The 23400-nt window shown below is 42.6% G+C and overlaps 1 protein-coding gene across 1 annotated transcript in view; it reads right to left on the reverse strand.

The window, feature by feature from the left end:
• The window catches only part of CSMD1 (CUB and Sushi multiple domains 1), a gene marked incomplete at its 3' end in the record, with an annotated part of 1679169 nt that overhangs the window by 36564 nt on the left and 1619205 nt on the right, over nucleotides 1-23400 (reverse strand). The window contains exons 60-61 of the mRNA XM_079726547.1: nucleotides 8831-9004; nucleotides 7266-7439 (exon numbers count right to left, since the gene is read on the reverse strand). Coding sequence (XP_079582673.1) covers nucleotides 7266-7439; nucleotides 8831-9004 — 348 coding nt within the window. The remainder of the gene's footprint in view (nucleotides 1-7265; nucleotides 7440-8830; nucleotides 9005-23400) is intronic.

The following is a 23400-nucleotide window of genomic DNA, read 5'->3' on the forward strand; positions in this document are numbered from 1 at the left end:
CGGCACCGTGTGTGGGAGACACGGACATCCTCGTTATGGACGATACTGACGACCACTCTGGGATTTTTTTTGTTTTTGTTTTTGTTTTCCGGTACGCGGGCCTCTCACTGCTGTGGCCTCTCCCGTTGCAGAGCACAGGCTCCGGACGCGCAGGCTCAGCGGCCATGGCTCACGGGCCCAGCCGCTCCGCGGCATGTGGGATCTTCCCGAACCGGGGCACGAACCCGTGTCCCCTGCATCGGCAGGCGGACTCTCAACCACTGCGCCACCAGGGAAGCCCGACTCTGGGATTTTACGCTGCATTAGAATTGCCTGGAAGAAGTGCTGAGTCCCAGGCTCCTCCCCACCTTTTCACCTACTTCAGCATCCTTAAAAAACCAGGCAATAAAAATGCTTGACAAAGTCAGATTCCATGAGCTCCAAGACGGAAACCAAATTGCTCTTGATGCTGGAAGAGATGTCTACAAACACTCTAAACCTGCTCACGCTGTTCTCAGTCCCATCCTGTGGAATTAGTGCTACAGAATATAGTCCTGCATAATTGCAGTCAGAAACATCTATTATATCCCTTCCTCTTTATTTTATTGGTTCCACTAGGAGATTCAGCTGTATCTGCCAGCTTGGGGAAAAAAAAATAAGGCAGGAAGATTTTAACTTATTTGTCCACAACAGAACTCTGAAACATTCCATGTCTTTGCTGCACACGAGTGTGCTTTACCATATGGAGGGCAGGCTGCTGGCCTGGACAGCTCATCAGTACCCAGTCTATCCACGCACTGCTCTCCCATCTCTGTTCTTTCACCTATTTTGTGCACAATTCCTATCTGGAATCTGGTGGACTGAGACTTCATATGATGGACAGAGGTGAGCTGTCAGCAAAGCAGAAGGAGGGGTCAAATTACTTAAATCATCTTGTGGTGCCTGAAATGACCAGTAAAGTTGACAGTGTGAAGATAAGTCAGACCAGGTCACACCTGCTGGAACTATTTTACTTTTTTAGTTGGAGACATGATGTCTAGTAGGGCAGAGCATCAGAGAGAAACTGGTGAGAGACCCATTGTGGAAGTCTCCCCTCATCTTAGTATCACCCCTCAACACGCCAAGCGCTGAGACTTGGCCTTGATGTTCAGGTGTTAAAACCTGACAGAGAACGGAATTTCCTCAGCTGGAGAGAATGAGAAATATTGATATCATATGCACATAGCCTGTGTGGAGTCATGAAGGCACAAAATGTGTTCCAGGGGACATTTGTGTATGTTGGAGGGTAAAGAAGACATTCATATACTGATCAGTAACATACCCAAGGTCACGAAAGTGGTCACACCAGAACTAGGTAAGGGTCAGAGCTCCTGACTACCTGATGACTTCTGCAACTCCTTCTGTGGCCTTAGGGCTTTATGAGAAAAGGAAGGGAGGGAGGGAGGGAGGGAGGAAGGAACTATCCCCATATCTTCCTAATGTGTTTTTGTTTTTGTTTTTGTTTTTTTGCTTAAGCCTGTGTTTACATTTATTTTGCTGTGTCTACTCCTGTTTCTTGCTTCTTTCTTGTTTTCTTTTATGGCTCATTAAAAACCTGATCATAAGCAGGAAAGTAAGAAAATGATGCTTTGTAAAGGAAATATAGCCAGTTTAAATTCTTTGGCAGTGGGAAAAATGGGTAAGAATTAGTTCAATAAATTTTTTTAAAGGCATTCATAATTGATTAGGGTTCTGTGTAATATGTGTTTTTTAAATTTTTCAATAGAAGGGATTATGCAAAGTTGAGAGGAGAATCAAAGGTGAGGTGACTATTCAGTGTATCACACAGAATAAACATTTCCAACGTGTTTACTTGGATGAATCAAAATTTAAATGTAGGATTACCGGTCACCAAAAGCAACTTATGATGACTATTTTTCAAACATATGAAAGTTACCTTTCCTCTTTTATCACTAACTGATAAGAATAAAGAAATTGGTTTTAGGTGTAATGAGACATTCGGGTTTGATAAAGAAGGTTCTGATTGATTATAGTTGATTCTAGTTACATTTCAGAGATGGGTGGGAGTGGGGGCAGGGAGACTGAGCACCTACTATGCACCAGGCACTTTGCTAAGCATTTCACGTGCACTGGCTTACTTAGAACTCATGGGAACCTAAGAGGAAGGTAGTATTTCTTTGACTGTTCATAGAAGAAAACTGATATTCTCCAGTGAACTTGAGGATTCACTACAAGACCCTGGATTTAGTGATGCAAGTTGAGTGAGTTTTTTTTGTTTCCTTTTTTATTCCTCTCTAACCAGAACAGAACCCTCACTCACCCCATATTTTCTTAATTTTCTTTATACTCGTGTCTGTAATAGCAAAGGACATATATTTTAATTCTCTGAGTTTAAATGGCCAATCCCACAAAACTGTAGATAAGAAAGAAAAAATAAAACCTCCAAACATTTGCATGTAACACAAAAATTATTACACAAGGAAAGAAAATATTAAGTGACTCATCCTAAAACTGCCAGACTTGGTATATCTCATTTATTTCTCCTTGAACTGACTGAACTTTTAAGCTCATGTTGACACATATTTGAATTTAGGCGACAAAGACTCAGAAAGCTCTTCTATAGAAACGGGGGCCTCTGGAACAGTAGGCATAATCTGATTCTTAAAATAAATGTGAAGACATTTGTTTTCATTCTTTTTTATGAAATCTACATCCATATAATTTATTTATTCCAGAAAGATATGACTACTAGCAAAAAGGATCCCTTCTTTTATTTATTTATTATCCTGATCCTGTTTGTAAAGATAGAAGCAGGGGATGAGTTGCTTCCTGGATTGGAGGGTTCTGATTTATCACAAACACAGCTGGCATGGCCAGAGCTTTTCCCTGGGAAGGGCTGAGTCTGGGGATAAAAGGTGAGTCCAGGGTGAAGAGACTTTGTGGAAATCTGTGTCTCAGTCAGCCTCACTTTAGCACAGATTTACTGGGAATTCATTCCAAAGTCCTGGTGGAGTTTCTCTTTTGCATCATTAACCAGATGCTGTAGGACTACTCAGGATTCCACAACTCATTGACCTCCGCAGATTAGACATCTGAGAATCACATCAAGTATTTGGGAAAAGAAATCAAGCACAACAGGATGCTGACATGAGACACAACACCCTGAACCATCTGGGGGTTTATTCAAGGAACCACATAAGGTAAGAATCAGGCCATACTGCAGTACACATGTTGAAGAATCCCTGGAAGTTTTATGAATAGAGTAGCTATTTTTGTTAACTTTAACTTTTTGAGTTTCACACCATTTTTTTCTGATGCTTCACTGTCCTTATAAGTCTGATCTCTTTGAATTCATGCTTTTCCTGGTCGAATAATATGCATGTAAATTCTGTGCACTAGATTGTATCTCTTAGTTCATAAATGAAGCAAAACAGAGCAATAGAAAATAACAGAAACGTGAGCAGGAGGTACCCGGGAGATGAGGGGGTGATTTCCAATCCCCTCAGCACTTGGACGACTGTTTGTCAGTCATCTCCTCCTTCATCAGACGTTTTTGAAGTGTCAGCTTTTAAAATTAAGTACTAATTTTAAAGTTCTGCTCTTCCAAAGGCAGTGTCAAGAGAAGGAGAAGACAAGCCACAGGTTAAAAGATTATAAAAGACATAACTGATAAAGGACAGTAATCTGAAACATTAAAAAAAAACTTTTTTTTTTTTTGCGGTACGCAGGCCTCTCACTGTTGCGGCCTCTCTTGTTGCGGAGCACAGGCTCCGGACACACAGGCTCAGCAGCCATGGCTCACGGGCCCAGCCACTCCGCAGCATGTGGGATCCTCCCAGACCAGGGCTCGAACCCATGTCCCCTGCACCGGCAGGCAGACTCTCAACCACTGTGCCACCTGGGAAGCCCTAAAAAAAAACTCTTAAAACTCAACAATAAGAAGACAAACAACCCAACTAAAAATGGGTCAAAGACCTTAACTGACACCTCAGCAAATAAGACCTACTGATGGCAAATAATCCTATGAAAAGATGCTCCACATCATATGTCATCAGGGAAATGCAAATTAAAACAATAATGAGATTCCACTATACACCTATTAGAATGGCCAAAATCCAGAGCACTGACAACACCAAACACTGGCGAGGGTGTGGAGCAACAGGAACTCTCATCATTGCTGGGGGGAATGCAAAATGGTGCAGCCACTTTGGAGGACAGTTTGGGTTTCTTACAAAAATAAACATACTCTTACCATACAATCCAGCAATCATGCTCCTTAGTATTTACCCAAAGGAGTTAACAACTTATATCCACACAAAAACCTGCACTGGAATGAATACAGCAGCTTTATTCATAGTTGCCAAAACTTGGAAGCAACCCAGATGTCCCTCAGTATGTGAATGGATAAACTGTGGTCCATCGAGATGATGGAATATTATTCATCACTGAAAAGAAATGAGCTATCAAACCATTAAAAAACACAGAGGAAACTTAAATGCATTTACTAAATGAAAAAAGCCAATCTGAAATGGTTATATACTGTGTGATTCCAACTGTATGACACTGTGGAAGAGGCAGAACTATGGAGACAGGAGAACGATCAGGGGTTGCCAGGGGCTGGGGGCAGGAGAAGGGATGAGAAAGTGGAGCACAGAGAAACTTTAGGGCCGTGAAAACACCCTGCAAGACATGGCGGTGGTGGATACGTGTCACTCATTGTGCACCAGTCCAAACATACAGACCGTCTAACACCAAGAGTGAACCCTCATGTCACCTGCGGACTCTGGATGAGATGACGTGTCCATTCAGGTTCATCAATGATAACAAATGCACCATCTGGTGGGGGTGGTGACATTGGGGGGTGAGGTGGGGCTGTGCATGGGTGGGGGCAGGGGGTTTATGGGAAATCTCTGTACCTTCAGCCCAACTTTGTCATGAACCTAAACTGCTCTAAAAAATAACGTCTACTGGGGCTTCCCTGGTAGCGCAGTGGTTGAGAGTCCGCCTGCCGATGCAGGGGACACGGGTTCGTGCCCTGGTCCGGGAAGATCCCACATGCTGCGGAGCGGCTGGGCCCATGAGCCATGGCCGCTGAGCCTGCGCGTCCGGAGCCTGTGCTCCGCAACGGGAGAGGCCACAACAGTGAGAGGCCCGCGTACCGCAAAAAAAAATAATAATAATAACGTCTACTAAAAAAATAAGACCATTCCTATTTTTCAAGAAAAGGGAGGAAGGTAAGAAAAGTCAAAATCAATACTGAAGACTTTAAAACACATTCTAGCATTCTTTAAACTGTGCCATAGATATCTAAAGAACCTAGTATCTATTGTAAAACACCAAAAACCATTAATAAATGATAGGCATTTAATTTCTTCTCTCTCTCTTTTTGGCATAAGTTAGAGAAAAGTGAAGTACAGAAACAAAAAAAGTTTTGATAATTAAAAGCCTGCTGTTTTGAACTTACTCAATCTTTCATTTAGCCAGAAGGTACTGTGTCCAGTGGACAAAGTCTCAGCAGCTGTGGGGACCTTCTCCCCCCTAATTAGCCCCCGGATTGGTATCTACTTAAAGTATTAAGTACTACACCCATCTCTGTACTGACAGTGTGCAGCCAGCATTCGGAACACAGTAGGTGCTTAATAAATGTTAAATTAAGTTGAGGAGAAGGGTTTGGGGGGAATGGGTATAGATGGTTCTCATACATCTAAGGCATCAAAGGCACAGTTAGGCCGTAACCCTGTGTGAAGATAAACTGAACCCAAATTTAAGGGCCTTCATTTGTAACCATTCTTTCAGTTGTGCTGTTTTTTCCTTGTTGTAGACAACAGAGAAAACAGTTTGATTAAAGGTGTTTAATCTTTTCCTAAATCTTTGCAGCTGCCTTACCAAGTGGCAGACACCTACAGCTAAGCCTTTCCACTGCTGTCAACATGCTCAGGGCTCCAGGCAGAAACATGGGCCCCACGTTTCCCTGTGAGAGGTGAGGGTGAGGCTGAGTCACCCTGCTCATCACAGCCACGTGCATCACGATGCTCAGTAAGCATTTAGGGTTTGCCAAGGTGTCCCCATGTGGAAGGCAGAGGGGCTAGAGGTCATTTAGGAGCCAGCTTCCTGCCCTGGCTCACACATTCCAAGATGTCCCCTAACCCCGGTCACCCCGTTCCATGGCCCTGACTAATACAATTATAATAATAATATATAAACTACACGATGAACTTGTCAATGTCCAAGCTGACCAGAGCCCCACATTGTCAGGAGACCAGCTGGAGCTTTGGAACAAGAAACCAGGGGCGTCTCTGTGAGATACTCCATCCCCCCCAAACAGGACACACCCGAAGCCTGCTTTCTGGGGACAGTGAGAACAGGGAACCTGGGGTCTCTGCTCTTCACAGCAAGACTTTCCAACATTGAAAAGGGAGTTTTAGAGGGAAGTGGAATTAGGAGGCTTTACTTTGTCTTTGAGCTTAAGCCAAGCACTCTGATATAGACGCGTGCCAGACTCGACAGTTTGTAGCCAATTTCACATAACTACTATTTAAAACTTGCCTGGATTCCCATTCTGCTATTGTTGCATTTGAATACAGCTCCCTTGGAGCCCAGTGGGAAGGTGGGTGATTGTCAGAGCAAGGGACCTCCGTAAGTGTCTGCCTTGAATACCATATTATTACCAAAAAATCCAAACCAAAACAAAACAACAAAAAACTTCACCTTCACATGGAAGGACATGCATGCGTCTTCAGTAAGATAGATGTTTTAATGGAAAATATTTGAAGGAGATGTTTTAAGAGAAAGTATTTGAAGCAAAACCTTAAACAGCATGAGCTCAAACATCTAGAAATACAAAAACTACAAAGCAGCATTCCCTTGGAAATTTAGGTGTTAGTCCGGATCTGTGTGTCGATTTTTAAAGAAGTGGATTTCTAAAACTTGAGATTTAAAAGCAATAAGAACTTCTCAAGTATATCCATAAGGCTAGAAGCTTAGGGACCAAAGATGTGGAATATATGTGGCAGAAATAAATGAGTACATAAATGGAGAGAAAGACAAACGGAAGACGAGTAGTCTTTGAAGTAGAGAATCCCAGGGTTTTTTGATTGAATATCTGGCCAATAGCAAAAAAGAGGCCATGGAGCGATTTGCGCGTTATACTCAGAAATGTTTCCCCACCACAACAAAAGGCGCTTGCAGAAGCCCTGACCCTGGAGGGGAAGCTTCACCCTCTATGCATGCAGACAGGCTCCTGGGTGTTATGATTCAGCCCTCACTAACCCCGGAAGCTCTCCTACCTCGGCATGTGGGCAGAGGGCTGCTCCACTGGCCGTTGCTCCTACACTGGGCTCGAGATGCGCCCTGCAACAAGTAGCCGGTGTTGCAGGTGAAGTTCACGACATCGTTCAGGTTGAACTCGCTGCCGTTAGTGAAGCCGTGGGCAGGGTTCCCCGGGTGGCCACAGGTGATGGCTACGGAGGAAGACAGGTCCACATTAACAAGTCATCACTCTCACCTGGCATTCTTTATTAATACATGTACAGGTATGTTAAATGTATGAATTAAGGGGTTGACAGCTAATCAGATATGTTGCAGATTGTGTTTATATTTGGAAGGGAATATTGAGAGAAAGAATCACGGGCTGAACCCACAGGTTTTTATTATAATCGTGGAAAATAACTAGCGCCTGGCAAATGTACTTTCTTCATCATCATCATTATTATTTCTTACATCATGATAGAATATCAGGTAATTTTAAAATAAAGCAGTGAAAAACAAGAGATGCTAAATTTTTGTATTAATCATGAGTTCTGAATATTTTCCCCTTAGAACACACCAGCTAATTTTGTGGAACTCTCATCTTGAAACATTATAGGGACTTGGATGATAATTTAAATTGTGTATGTATAAATTAATCCAATATCAATTTAAACATCATGAAATTAGGAAAAATAAGAGTACATGCTCAAATCATATTTTCTTTGACATTCCCTATTGTATGGTCCTTTGGAACATAGCCAACCCTCATTATGTCATGTCCACAATAACAGCAATATAAATCATGAACATATCCTTCACTGGCCCTTTCAAAAGAAACACATTACAGTTGTAAAACTGCTGTTTTCCTTCTCATTTATCTTGTCAACAATTTTTTCTTCTAAGTAAAGCTTTCACCCTTGAACTGTGTACAGTTACCACAGCACTATCACAGAGAACACTTGTCACTGTCCTAAACTTACATCAACAATCCCTTTGTTTAAGAAAATAAAGAACATATTAGGAAAAAAAATTGGTTTAAAAGGAAATTTGCATAAGGGTACAATCTTCTAAAAATAGGAGTCAGCATTTGTCTCTCAAGTTATAAAGTTTGAGGACAACGGTTACATACAATTTCACCTCTTTATTAAAGGGAGGACTGCGTACAAACTCTCTGCGTTCTTGATGAAGCAATGACAAGAACACAAAACAACACAGAAGCTTGGCGGGTGGCTACCGTGGGGGCCCTGCAAAGCCAACCTGCAGACTCGGACCCAGCACCTCTATCCTCCTCTGGTGGGATGCTGTTTCCACCTTGTTGTCCTGGGACAACGGGGGAATGAATGCCTGACATCCCTCATCCTGGGACCCATCTGAGATGAGCTGGTGAGCAAATTCAATGTGGAGGGAGCCTGGAGGAGGCGCCAGAAGGACATGGAACAGGAGAAGGACCAAAGACGGACAGGGAGGAGCGCCCACGTTCTCTCTCTTCCGACAGCTCTCCATCCTTTCTCTGAGCTTAAACGTGTCTGTGTTACGACCTAATGACAAAAGAAAACACCACGAAGGGAAGCACCCGCCGACTTAGTTCACAGGCTGTACTTACGGACACAGACTGGGGTGTGTCCGGACCACTTGTGGTCTTGCAAGCATATCCGGACGGAAGTCCCCACGAGCCGGAAACCGGGGTTGCACTGATAAACCACGGTGTCCCTGTAACTGAAGCCATCGCCGCTGATGTGGCCGTTCACGATGGGATCCGGGGAGCCACAGTGGCCAGCTGAAAAGCAAGCAAAACCAACAAAAACATGCTGGAGAGCTTGTCTTCTATAAAAGTACCACATTCGTGGAGAAACAACAGAGTCCTATGGTATGGCATGGGGAACTCTATTCAACATCCTGGGATAAATCAGAATGGAAAAGAATATACAAAAGGATATATATGTATATGTATAACTGGGTCACTATGCTGTACAGGAAAAATTAACACACCACTGTAAATCAAGTATACTCCAATAAAAAAATCTAAAATAATAAAAGTACTACATTCAAAATTAGTTTATCTTTATTGTCAAGTGACTGACAGAATTGAATGCAAACATTTTTGGAATTTTTTCCATTTATATATTTTTTATTTGATAGAGTTTTCTTCAACTCATTAATTTTTCTCAACAATTGTGGGTAACATAAGTAATAGTTCAAATATAAAATTGTTAAAAGGTATTTCCCCAGTTATGGTTTCTCCATTTATTTCTTTTACTTATTTTTCTTATTGATATTTTATGTTATTTATCTATTTATTCTATTTCCAAATAAAAGCCAAAAGAAAGGAAGAGGCACTTGGAATTAATATAAGTTCTGTAACCCTACTGAAAATGGGTAGCAAAGAAAAGGATGGAAGGATCTCCAGTGAGAGACTAGATTCCTGAACTACCTGTGAAATTCCAAAGGAAGGATTGATATCAGAAAATAAGTTCAATTTCAGAAAATGTCCATTTGAGTTATGTTTGAACTGATGTCTAGGGGAAACTGTCACATCCTCAGTTGAACACAGAAGTCCAGAGCTCAGGGGAGGGACACCCTGCAGACAGAGATTTAGGAAAAGCTAGATTACAGATGGAGGCTGAACCCAACAGGTGGCTGAGCTCGCCCATGAAAAGTATGTACAGCAAGGAAAGAAAGGGCCCCAAAACGAAATTGGGGTGAACATCAACACTTCAGGGGAGGAAAATAGTACTGATGTGAGGACTCTGATATGTGAGGTCGCAGGCAAACAGGGTGTCGGATAAGCTTCAGGACCAGAGGGCTTCCAAGTGGGGAAGGAAGCTGGAGGAATTTTCAGTCCTTCGTGAGTTGAAGGCTGGGGAGTGACAAAGGTTCTTTGCCTGACAAAGCTTTAATCCGGGTCCTGACACTCCTCCCAGGCCCACCTGTGCACCTACTTGTAAAAGCCGACTTTAGCAAGCACCCTGCTAAGTCAGCCTGCAAGAACCCTCCAGTCTCAACATCTGATCCAGTTTCTCACGGCACCTGCCACTGGTAGGTGGGTTCAGCCAGAACCCCTCCAAGCCCTGAGGTTCCCTCTCAGGAATGTCCCACCCGTGCCCCCTCCCTGCCCCTTGGCTGTGACCCCCACGGGCCCACAAGGAATCTGGAGTTGAGCCATATCTTTGTGAAATCCCATCACCCTGGTCCCTACACCAACCGCTAGGGTCCTAAATGAAGTCTGCCTCATTATCTTTAAGGAACGCCATGAATATTCTTTCTCTGTAACAGTAGGAAGGTGCTGTGTGGTCCGGGGAAAACTAGGAAAGGCGGGATTCCCTTCTCTTTCGCTCTCCTTCCACTTTCTTTCCTTCCCCTCCATCCGTCATCCCCTCTGTCCCTCCCCCACCCCACCTCTCCCTTCCTCACGTACATGGAAAGAGTATCTTGTTAACAAACTATGGAGCATTAGCAGTAACTGCCATGAACAGGATGTGAGTGACACAGGGGTTTCGGATAGACAAGGAGAGTTCCTAAATTGTCCGCCAAAACTCGCTCCTTAGGCTGGAGCAGCTGCAGGGCGTTTTGGGGTGGATTTCCCCTGGCCACTACCGCCCCGAATAGAGCACCCAGCTGCCAGTGCTTTACTCAGAGTACAGCAACCCCAGAGCTGAGAGCATGGCCAAACTACTGTCATAGGACACTCAGGGTTAATGCCACCGTTCTGGAAGAATTCACAGCAGTACCCTCTATTTCTGTTTAAGGCAATGCAGCTGCATGGTGTTATCCTAGGTTTGAACTAGATCTGTTATCAGCAGGATGACCTTGCAGAGGACAGAGGGAGAAAACTGAATCGGTGATGGGTGTCCCTCCCTCTTTGAGCAGAATCTCTGCCCCAACATTTCTAAGAGGTCGGGTCAAGTTGTGCTCGATTCGCTTGATCTCTTGTCACCTCTGCAGCTTTTCCACTCAGCCAGATCCAGATCAATAAAGATGATTCTGACCAGAAGCCAGATCGCCTCCCCCCACACCAGGCGTGACACAAGCAGGGAACTGGGAGGAGGCTGAATGTTCTCCGGGGGTTGAAGGGAGAGCTTCTGAGGCTGTTATCCTGAACATGGATGCGGGCTCCTTCCCAGAGGCTGGGCTTTGCACGGCCATCTCTGTTAGGTAGAGACGTGGAGCCCCACTCACATCCCCGAGACAAGAAAGGAGCCAGAGCCGCCACGCGCGGGCTTACTGCAGGGATCCAGCCACTTCCAAGGCGAGAAGGAAAAGATGAAATTTCTAGAAGCACACACCAAAATAACACACTCCAATCCTCAAAGGAAGTGTGGCCACCTGACTCCTGGCTGTTACTCTAGAGAATGTCAGGCATTTGGGGGTATTCTGAAGCCCATCAGCACTCCAGGAGGAGGGGCCCGGGCTCAGGGTGACCGAGATGCTATATTGCGACAGAAAGTGCCATCCCTCTCCGTGATCTGCACAGCCTCACTCTTGACTGGGACAAACACGACTGGCTAGGCTCACTTTTAAACCTCAATCATATTTTTTTCATCTAAGTTTTCAGTAGGAGCACATGGTTCAAAGCTGCATTCTCTGTTGAAAGCCTGGCAAATGAGCACTCCTAACGGCAAGGAGATATCTGTACACTCCAGAAACCAGATGGCAAGGCTGACAGGCTTGTGTGGAAACAAAGGCTTCCAACAGCAACTCTTCTCTGACACGTGGTCACTTCAGTTCTGGGAGGAACTGGCCTTAAAGACCTAAGGAAAATCGGGGATGTCTTTCAAAAACACTCCCTTTCAGCTCAGTGCCTGAAAGAAGAACTGACAGCTTCACCTCAAACTTCACTTCCTATTTTAAGTAAACGTGGACGATGTGACTTCTGGATCTGAAGCTGGTAGAGAACAATCTGTTTGTCACTCGTATAACTTTCCAGCCCTCAGGTGAGTTCCTCTTTAAAACATTCAAAGCCTTAGACCAATTACGGGCTATTCACAAATATAGAATATTCCACTTACAGTATTTAACCAAAATTTCAACAGTAACATGTCGAAATGTTGTAGAAGGGAAAAACTGTATGAGGTGGAATTTGAGTTCAATGTACTCTGAGCTCTATTTCAAATTTAAGATTCTGTTATCCTATGATAATACTGGGATATGTCCTTTGTGAATTTTTTTTAATGTAGCCCCAGTTTTGTTATAGACACACTATGTAGAAAGCACTTCTCTATCTTTGTAACTATGTTCAGGCATCTGCTGAGTGTCTAACACGTATTAGTCACTCATTAAACAGTTGATGAAGTGAATAGAAATAAAGTAACTTCACAATGGACCGTGTTGCCCTTTACATTTTCAGAGCATTTCCAAATCCACTGTCTCCTAGGTGGCTTTCCTTTATTGGTAATAATTGAATGCTGACTAGCTGTGGGCCAGCAATGTCCTTGGGGCTGGGAATTCAATGAAAAATAAGATACAATCATAAAAGAGACAGGAGGTCTGACACAGAAAGTGCCCCAGGGTGTTTGCCCCTAAAGAGGTGAGGAACAGGGAAACTTCCCTGGTGGTCCAGTGGTTAAGAATACGCCTTGCAACACAGGTGACACCAGTTCAATCCCGGGTCAGGGAACTAAGATCCCACGTGCCGCAGGGCAACTAAGCCCTCGCGCCACAACTAGAGAGAAGCCCACTGTAATGAACAGTCCTAAGACCCAACTCAGCCAAAATAAATAAATAAATAAACATTTTATAAAATAAATAAATAAAAATTAAAAGTACATTGAAACTAAAAAGAGGTGAGGAGTGGAGAGGGACATGTAGCCCAGCTGGGCATCAGACACCCTGAAAGAGGCAACATGTAAGGCCTGAAGGGTGCATGTTTGTTAGCCAGGTGGAGGTGAGAGAATGGTCCCTGTATTGAGAACTTTGATTTATTTTTAGAGTCTCAGTTAAAATGAAGACTATGGAGCTATTGGACCAAATTATCCATTTCCCAGAAGGGCACCCATTTTATCCTCTTCGGTTTATGACCTTACATATTTCATGTGCTACATCTCCATAATTTTGGGTGCATTTAATTATTACTATTCTACTGAGTATAAAAAGCAGTAAAGAAGGATAAGTAACTCTATTAACTGGAAAAAAAAAAGAATTGGGATGAGGGCAGCCCTGCATATTTCAAAACAAAATATCAACTAAATAAAATAATGTAATTATCCAATAGATCGGACACTGTGATGCCAGGCCCCTAGGTTTTGTGTTTGTGCTTTTGTTTGCTTGTTTCTTTTTCATTAGCATTTGGCTTCAGCTTAAACAAAGATCACTAAATGTTTTTTACAGGCAATTCTGTAGCCAGTGTCGTCACACCTAGGAAATCAAGGAAGCCAAATTTCCTGACAAATGCTTCCATTAAAGTGCGGACAGAAAATCTAAGTGAAAAGCATGTGGCCTATTTTATTTTTACATCAATCCTACCCGTGAATTTAATAATCTGCCACTAATCAGAGCCTGAGAGCTCTGGCTAGCAAGGAGCTAAAGAATCAGGTAGAATGCCGTAAAACTGTAACTGTATATGATTTTTAATTCAATGGACAGACTGATTGATAGATATAGAGACATATCCTAAAGGAACTGCTGAATTTTCTTTTAGTTAAGTGTGAATAACCAATTCTACTACTTCCACATTCCTAGAACTTTACATTTTAATTCTCCATTTTCTCCCTGCTGAAGACAGGCATTACTATGGAACGGGTAATTCTCCAACTGCTTAAAATTGTTCTTGAGAGAATCAGTAGCAGAATCAAAAATTCCATGCTGGGGTGGGTATTTTCCAGTTCTAGTCAGGTGAGTCTGTTTCACACACTATACCATTAAAAAATATCATTCAAATTGGCCTGCTAAGACGAATTGAACAATGGAATAGGAATTCCATGAAATTTCAGAAAAATTGAGATTTCATACCTGTGAGTGGGTCACAAGAGTCTGCGGTTTCACCTCATTTGCAAAATGACTCCTCTGTGAAAATCACTGGCCTTTAAGTTTATGCTACTTTAGATATAACGAAAGCTGTATTGTTTTTATTTACTATATTTTAGTTATTATGCTTTAGTTAGATGTCCCAAATAGAAAAGAGAATCTCTTTTAACAATCTTTCTCGAAAATTGAGTTAGGAGGAATAAAATCTACCAAACTTCGCTAAAACACAGAGTGGTGGCCAGGTTGAATGAATGCCAGTCGCCTCTCACAGGGAGAAGTCGCCTTGGGGCTGCCATGAGCCAAACCCAGGGAGAAAAAGGGACGGGCCAGGGGATTCTCAGTTTCCTCCTGGGTCGAGGGTTTCCCGCAAACTCGTCCCGCGTTGGTAACTGGAGAAGGCAGACGGCGGCCCAGCCGTGTGGGAGCCCAGCTCACGGTCTGAAGCACAGAGAAGCCGCCAGCCCGCGGCCCTGACATCACGCAGCCCAGGCCAGCACACGGGACGGGGACCGGCACTTCCCGCGAGTAACGCATTTATCCCTCAGGGCAGGGCCTCAGCAGGACCAGCCTCTCCAAGCAGTGGTCCTAGAAGGTTATTGTCCAGAGTGTACTCGCAGATGTTTTAGTGTGTGTCGTACAACGATTCTGAGTAGCAGAGTGCATATTCTGAAAACTGCGCCCTGGATGAATGGAATCCCTTGCGTCCTCTGTCCCCATACCTGCCGTTGCATCCCTGCTGTCTGGGAGTCACGTGCACGTACACTGTAGAGATGGAGTCCCACCCATGGGCAGGGTTTTGCAGCAGCGAGCTGAGCTCTCTGGACTGCGCATCACTGTTTCTGATGCTGCAGTGATCATGGTCTGAAACCTAACAAACCGCACTGACTTGCAGTGGTGACTTTGCTGAGTGACAGACACAGAGTCCCAGATGTCAGTCAGCAGATGTGTCTAACCTCACAACAAAGGCAGAGCCTGAATGCTTCTTTCAAGTATTGAATACTTTCAGGGAACGTGTGTTAGAGTCTCTTACAATTACCTAGACTCGTGCAATTTCTGAAGCGAATTCTGTGATTTAGGAATTTAATACAGTTCCACTGGTGCCATGGAAACCTGCTCCTCCAGGGGATCTGCTGGGCGCATGGCTCCCAGCTTACAGTAGTTCCCTGTGCTGGGCATCCTCGCTGCGGGGTCTGTGCATGAACAGGAACTGAATAGCTGGATCTCTCTCCTGTCCTAAGGCCACACTCTCTCACACTCACACGTACACACAAACACATCACCCCCCACCCCAGAATTCCCTATTTTAAGGTCACCTTCTTTTCACTGTGCCAGTCTGTATCAGTACAAATACTAAATATTGGTTTGGGGATTAGAACCGAATACATTCATACATTTTTAGAAAATCTACAAACCAAATATTCAACCTTCATGTTTGCTTTGTAATTATTGGTACTTATTGCTGAAAATAAAATAATAAGCGTTGTAAGTACGCTGTACCTGCAAGAGAATCAGAAATGCAATCGGCTTCACTCTGCCCATTCCAGTGATAACTCCAGCTTGGGGCTAAAGGCAGGGGTATTTGGCAGTGAATTCTAAAGCCCATAGCAAACACCGCTTGAGTATTAACAAATGGTCATGAAATGTCAGATGGATCAGATCCTCTTATGTACAGGGAACACGTTTAAGAGCATTAAACATCGATGGATGGTATTTAAATCTCCAGATCTGTGCATATTAAAGGAACACATTTGAGTTCTCACAAATGAGACTTCTTCTTTTTCTCCACGAGCAATTTTGAGGGGTAATGTTGAGCAACTTTGTGAAGTCCGAGAAAATGTAGTATCGCAGAAAGAACGTGAACCTTTGCAGGGATCGGCCGGTGGGGCGTGATGAGCTGTACAACACTCTGTGCCCTCAGTAACACCAACGACCAGGGCTCATCGCTTTGCCACAAAATACATTTGTATCACAGCTCTGTTTGACACACCCTAGTCAATGGCAATTATCTTAAACCATATTTGATAAGAAAATTTCAGGCCAGTACCATGATTTGGGTAGTCTCTGGGGCTTTCAGAAATCTTTCATCTGCCTTTTTATTAGTATAGTTCTTCAATGTACCACACTTTTTACCTCTATCACTTTGCCACACTACCCTTTTGCATAAAACTTCTTTCACATTCTTGTCTGCCTGTAAAATGTCATATAACTTAATCCAAATCCACCTTCTGTTTGCAGTCTTCACAAACCCTAAAGGAATTACTGCCCATTAAGACTCAGCGCAAACATCTCCCTTATTTTAGGTTTCCCTGCAGAAGGAGACCTCCATCTCCAGGACCATCCGTTTACAATACCTACATGGTGAGGGTTGTTTTGTTTTGAATTCAGCAGATAGAAATAGAATTTTTCTTACCTATTTATCTCCACTCTGAGACTGTGAGTTCTAAGAGCAGTGTCATGGCCTCTGCACCAGCATTAGCCCCTGCCTGATCTAGAGGGGGTGTTCATGAAAGGACGTGAATTCTTTCCACGATCACACTGCCATGTTAGCACTGTCCCTCAGCATCATGTGACCACAGAGAGCCCCAGCCCGGGATATGCTTGGTCCAGGTGAACCAACAGGACCTCCTGCCTCACAGTTGTGCACCTGTGCAGCTGCTTTTTGTCCTGTGGCTCTCATTTCTGGGATGACTCTAGTCCATTTCTGTGTGTTGGAGTCCCCTGTTCATCAAAGTGGCTCCCTCCCTGGGTATGGGGAGGATTTTGCGTGGACCTCTCTCCTGACATTCATCAATCTCAAATTTTTATTAAAGATACTTGGTTTTTATCTTATTTATTCCTTTGATGATAATTTCCTTAAAAGAAAAAAGAACCACCTCCTTTACATCCTGTGCAATATTTCTTGAGGAATTAAATGAATATCACCAGATAATATTCAGAAATAGAGACAGAAGCACTTGTGGCTGGGAGGAATATTGTGACATTTATCTGCGAGCCACTGATAATGCAGATGTAATATGTGAAGATTAGCACTGAGTGTTTCTAAATGTGTTCCCTTCCCTGACTACCATACAGCCTAAGGGTTATACTGCAGGTCTCTTTTATACCAAGATCAAGGAGGGAGGGGTTAACCTTTCTGCTCTAATATCATCTTTTTGCTGCAATATAAGCATTGTCATAATCACTTGTTTTATTAAAAATTTGTACGTGGATCTATCATCAAATTCAAGGCATTTGAATACTTTCCAGTTTTATTCCCTAACAACTATGAAAAAACTTGGTCTCATGATATCATTTTGAATCATGTCATTTAGCTATTTTAGCCACATGAATGTCACCATGATATCATATTTACAAAAGAATTCATCTCCTCATAGGTCATTATAGCAAATGCAAACTTACTTCAGATAATAGCAAAATAATCTAATGAAAAAAAGATAATGTTCTTTAGGTGGGAATGTCTCAATCTATCACTGACGTCTTGAGTAAACAGATTAAAGAGGTAACAGTGAAAGACATGATGGGTTATTATGTGTTGAAAAAGTCTAAATGATATAAATGGTATGAAAAGATTAATGTAGCTTTCTATGATAGGAGACCTGGATTACAAATGTACAACCTCGTGTAGTCGGTGTGCTCTGTGCCGGGTTCAATGCAAACTACCGCAGGGAAGATAAACAGAAGAAAAGAATTATGGGAGCGTGGGGACAGTCAAACTTCCCTGATGGACTGTAAGTTACCTGATATGCAGATACGGGGTGAGCCTTCTCAGTGCTTAATTCTCCAGCCCAGGGAGATTTGTAGCATTGCACAGCACAGATGGTAAATCAGAACAAGTCCGGGGCAATTCACAGCACCCTGGGAGAGCCCAGTTGTAAAGCAGGGGTGATGGCGTTGATTAAGTGTGGGCTAACCCCTTATAAGAATGTACTCTGATACACATAATGTATTACTTTGCCTAAATTTTAGGTATAATTATGGTTGCACACAGGGTTGCCCAGCTTTCCTTATTCTATCTTTTCTCAAAGGTTCTAGCTTAGAATTCAGACTAGGTACCCGCAAACAGAGCATAGATTAAGTTCTCGAATGTTAGACAAAGAAAATCACCCGTCATCTCCTTAAATCCAGCTCTCCTACCATTAACAATCACAAGACTCTCACTGTGGCAGCGCCCATGCATATGCTTGGCCATTTCCGCTGCAATGATCATCAAGGAATTGGCATATTCTTCCCTGACGGAAACCACTGGAAATAACCATCGGACCACAACTAGAAATAAGCGATCCCTGCTCCACATGAAATAGAAGGAAAATCTCAGGCAAAAGCGTTTTTGTTCTAGTAATCCTAAAAATAAGCAAGATACCTCACGCACAACTTGAAAAATGTTTTTGCCAAAGTATTTTGCATTGTGATGGAGAAAGCATGGTGGGTGTAGAATCAATAAAGCTCAGAGTCTAATGGAGCCCCAGATAAAAACCTGCCGGTTGGCCAACCACCTTCTATAGGAAGCCTTCATTGCATTTCTGGACAGATCCCACATGTTAAAAGATAAATAAGGGACAATATTTCTTATATTGGGTCGAAAACTATTTTTCTGTACATAGCACCTGCTATTTCAAACCAATGAATGGAGCTGTTTCACTAACGTCATTAGCAATCCCGGTCCTTGCCCTTGGCAGATGTGTTTAATTAATTTTATTTTTGTTTCTTTTTCTTTTCTTCTTTTTCCCACCAACTATTTTAAATATTTGAAAATATTAATTACTTCCTAACTTTTCTCTCAGCCAAACTTAGGATCACAAGTTTTCCAAACATTCCTCCAGTGTCATGGTTACCAGATCCTTCACCACATACACATTTCAATTCCTCAAGATCCCAGGTAAACAGTCTCACAGAACTGAAATCATCACCCCAGATATGGCCCACCCAGGCTCACGGAACAAGATGGAGACTAGTCACAAAACAATATCAGTGTCAGAGGCATATCTTCACACAAACGAGCCTTCCATTGTCCAAAACACCCAGTCCTTCTGTGTGTGCTATGATTTCATAATTTTCTCCTCAGCATGTACATTGACAGTTATTTTGTTTTTTACTTTGAGTAAAATTTTACACTATTTCCATTATTTTCCTATGTCTAATGAAATCTATTTGGCCTATCATTCAACTTGAAGATTTCCTGAATCTGTCATTACACATTTATTCTCACTCTTTCAGCTAGCAGTGTTATGCCCTCATCCAGGAGCTAAATAAATGTTTTGGAAAGGACTAGAGTGAGGAGAGAGAAACATACACCTGGAAACCTCCTTCCCAAAATCACAGCAATCCACTGAACATCATTCATGTACTGTCCCTCAGGCAATCTTTATTTTATTTTATTTTATTTTTTTTGTGGTATGCGGGCCTCTCACTGCTGTGGCCTCTCCCGTTGCGGAGCACAGGCTCCGGACGCGCAGGCTTAGCGGCCATGGCTCACGGGCCCAGCTGCTCCGCGGCATGTGGGATCTTCCCAGACCGGGGAACGAACCCATGTCCCCTGCATCGGCAGGCGGACTCTCAACCACTGTGCCACCGGGGAAGCCCCCTCAGGCAATCTTTTAAAGACTTAACCTTAAGGTCCACATTACTCTTTCTTAATTGTAAGAGTTATGATGGAAAACCTTGACATACATCTTGCCAAAAATTTAGAAACACCGTTTCTGAAGACTATTTTTAAACACCCATCTAAAAGTAACATCAAACACAGATGGATCCAGACTTGCATGTTAGTTTTGTGAACCTGTGTTAGCTCTTCATAAATACACATCACACAAGAACTTACAAATAATAGATTTGATTATCTGCTCTGGGTATCATCAAGTTAACAAATCCATAGCTTCTGACAGCTAACTTCTTTTCCTTGTGTGTGAAAAGTCACACCAAATAGTTGTCTAATGCTAGAGTACTTCCTTTTAATGACATCCCACAGGAGCCAGTGACTCGGCCATCTTCTCCCTGGTACCCAAAGCTTGCTTGGATGGGACTCTCCTGGCCAGGAGACTCAACTCTACTTGAAACTCTCAAGTTCTCTTTGATGGACTCCTTCTCTTTCTTGAGGTTCCAGTGTCTGATAAAAAAGATCATCTAACCTTCATATTTACATAATTCTTCTTTACAGAAAAGACAGCATGAGGAGGAAGCTGAGCCCTCCTGCTTTCTTTCATCCACTTCCTTTAACACCAACTCTGATGAGTGAACCTGGGTTTTATTTCAAACATCACTTATGCATGGGCCTTGCATTTCATGGTCCTCAATACTTCTGTTGTTCCCAGCTCGTGGCAGATCTGTCCTTCAGGACATGGCCCTTCAAATGTACTTCATTCTCTTAACTGGATTCATTGTAGAACATCTGGTGTAACTGTCTCTGTTTCCTTGGGTAATTTCCCATTTCCTCCACATTGGGGTGATTTGTTTCTTAAAGTCAGAGTTTTGGGGGTTGTTTTGGTTTTTGAGGGTCCTGCCTCTTCTCTGTTAGAGTTGAAGTCATGCGATCATATGGACTATTTTTGGAAAGTATCTGAATTTTTGGAAAGTATCTTTAGCAACTACCTCCTTTGTCACTGTGAGTCATTTTCCTTCCGTGACTATATAGTTTATCCTCACAGGGTCCGTATGAGCCTGAAGGTTACCCAAGGTCATTTAGCTTGGTAGAAACCCAGACTTTTAAGACATTCAAAACCATGGAAACATACAAAGGAATAATTCAAATGACAAGAAATGGAAAGAAAATAATAGCGTGATAGGTAAGCAAGAGGCCCAGGAACCGTGCAGGATGGAAACCAAAATCATCCACGAAGAGCCACTTAGGTACTAAGCACCTGCTTGGTGCAGGTGCCTTAGGGTGGGGAGTCGTCTAGCAGGAAGGCTCATTTCTCCTTCAGTTAACCAACAAATTTCTCTTCATTGGTTAGAAGTAGCATAGTAGTATAACAGCCTCTTTTATTATATCTCTTTTTTGAGAGATAAATATATTGGTGAAGTAGCACAAAACTTTAAAAACTACTTACATACCCTAATGTTAAGAAGCCTGTGTTCTATGGTCAAATTGCTTAGGTTTAATGCCATTTTTGATGCATATTATTGGCTTTGCAACATTGGGCAAATTCCTAAGCTCTAAGTTTTGTTTCTTATCTGTAAGTAGGAGTACTGAGCACTTACGATATGCCTAATGAGAGTTCAGTAAGATAAAACTCAAAATGCACATTTTCAATCATCAATAAATAACACCATTCAAATTACTATAGCCAAATAGGGCATCTTGTTAATGTCTGGATTATGGAGGAATCCAACATCTACTCTGTCAGATATCTGTGCCAGATTTAGGATCACAGCCCCTCTTCCCTTTCCCCTCTGAGCATTTTATAATCTTCTCCAGCACAGACATCACCTCTGTTCTCCACCTGCTTGCTCTTCTCTCCACATTCTCTGCTGTGTCTTGCACAGCATTCTGGGTCCTGTGGCCATATATTCCTGCTGGGTTACACTACATTATCTACCCAACAGCCACCGATTTTTCAGGAAGAGAGCTATCCTTCACTGCCATATGCTGTGTATTATGGATTTTACACCTTCAAGTCTCAGTGGTAGCTGGGAGACTATGTTTACAAACTTTTAAAATCTTTAAATTTATTACACATTCTTTACTCATTGGTTTATAAACATGTGGCTATGCATCATTTCTCACCCTTTTCTAATTGTGTCTTTTTTCTTTTAAATACTTCATGCCTTTCCAGCTGTATTATTCTTTATATGCCATGTCCAAGTTCTACAACACTAATGTTTTATACATTATAATCTGGACATTTTTCTTCCTCTTTATTTTCAGTTTAAATTCCTTCTGAGCACTCCCTCTTCCAAAAAGTGTCTAAGCCATATTGCATACCACTGAGGCCATGCCTTTGAGCTTCTCCATCCAGCCAACTATTCAATATGCATTTCGTCCTTTCTACTTCAAAGTCCTAACTTTCGGTCAGAAGAATGCCACACAACAGGTAAAGGTTTATTTGCAATCAGTAAGGCTCAAGCTGGTCCCATGATTCAACAGTTACATAAACTAAACTTGACACTTAAAGTCCCTGAGGCTACCACTGCCCTACCTTCATCCCATAAGGCACTAATCAAATGTAAATTGCTATTACTTTCCATCTTACAATTCATAGCGGAGATGCAATTTCGTAAATCACCTGATCCCCTTCAAAGGCACCAAGTTCCACTGCAGTTGACAGAGAAAACGTATCCCAACTGCAGCTGCCTTAAGGAGAGCACTACTCAGTGGCCAATCTCACAAGAACACTTAGGAAAGCTCAGAAAATCCCAGAAGCACTCGGCTGAAAACTACAGTGACTACACTCAACAGGAATATACACACACACAGTATTCAAGCAGCACTGATCTAAGTCTTGTATTAATCTGAAGGAAGTCATTTCATGGATAAGCCTGAAAACCTCCTTCTTTCGTCAGTTGCATTTTTCTGGGACTGCTACTTTACTCTCATCCTCAAATTCTCCTGAGTGTTTCTTCAAATTCTCTCCAGTGAAAAGAACAGATTATTACTATTTAAAATTTACTGGTCCTGGCTTAGCTGCTAAAGCGAGCCTAGCCCACAGAGGTTCAGAAGCTTAAACTTTCCAGCTTCTACTGCTTTGGAGTGATTACAAAATTATTGAGATCACAGAAAGAGTTCTAAAGAACTAAAGGCAGTTTACATATTTTGCAAATTACTTGGAGATCTAAAAGCATTAGAAATCACTGCACTTTAAGCTGCTTATTCAACAATTTTCATACACTTATTCAGAAGATTTTTCCATGGAAAATTTTTCAGCCCAATTTTTTAAAAAATTGTCATGCAGGGCTTCCCTGGTGGCGCAGTGGTTGAGAGTCCGCCTGCCGATGCAGGGGACATGGGTTCGTGCCCCGGTCTGGGAGGATCCCACATGCCGCGGAGCGGCTGGGCCCCTGAGCCATGGCCGCTGAGTGGGCACGTCCGGAGCCTGTGCTCCGCAGCGGGAGAGGCCACAGCGGTGAGAGGCCCGCATACCACAAAAAAAAAAAAAAAAAAAAAAAAAAAAAAATTGTCATGCAGAAAATGCTAATCCTTGGGAAAAAGAAGACCAAGTTACTATGCACACTTTCAATTTTAAATAATTCATTGTCGTTATATTGACAGACATTAATATC

This window comes from Hyperoodon ampullatus (assembly GCF_949752795.1).
Source record: "Hyperoodon ampullatus genome assembly, chromosome: 20".
NCBI classification, from domain to species: Eukaryota; Metazoa; Chordata; class Mammalia; order Artiodactyla; family Ziphiidae; genus Hyperoodon; species Hyperoodon ampullatus.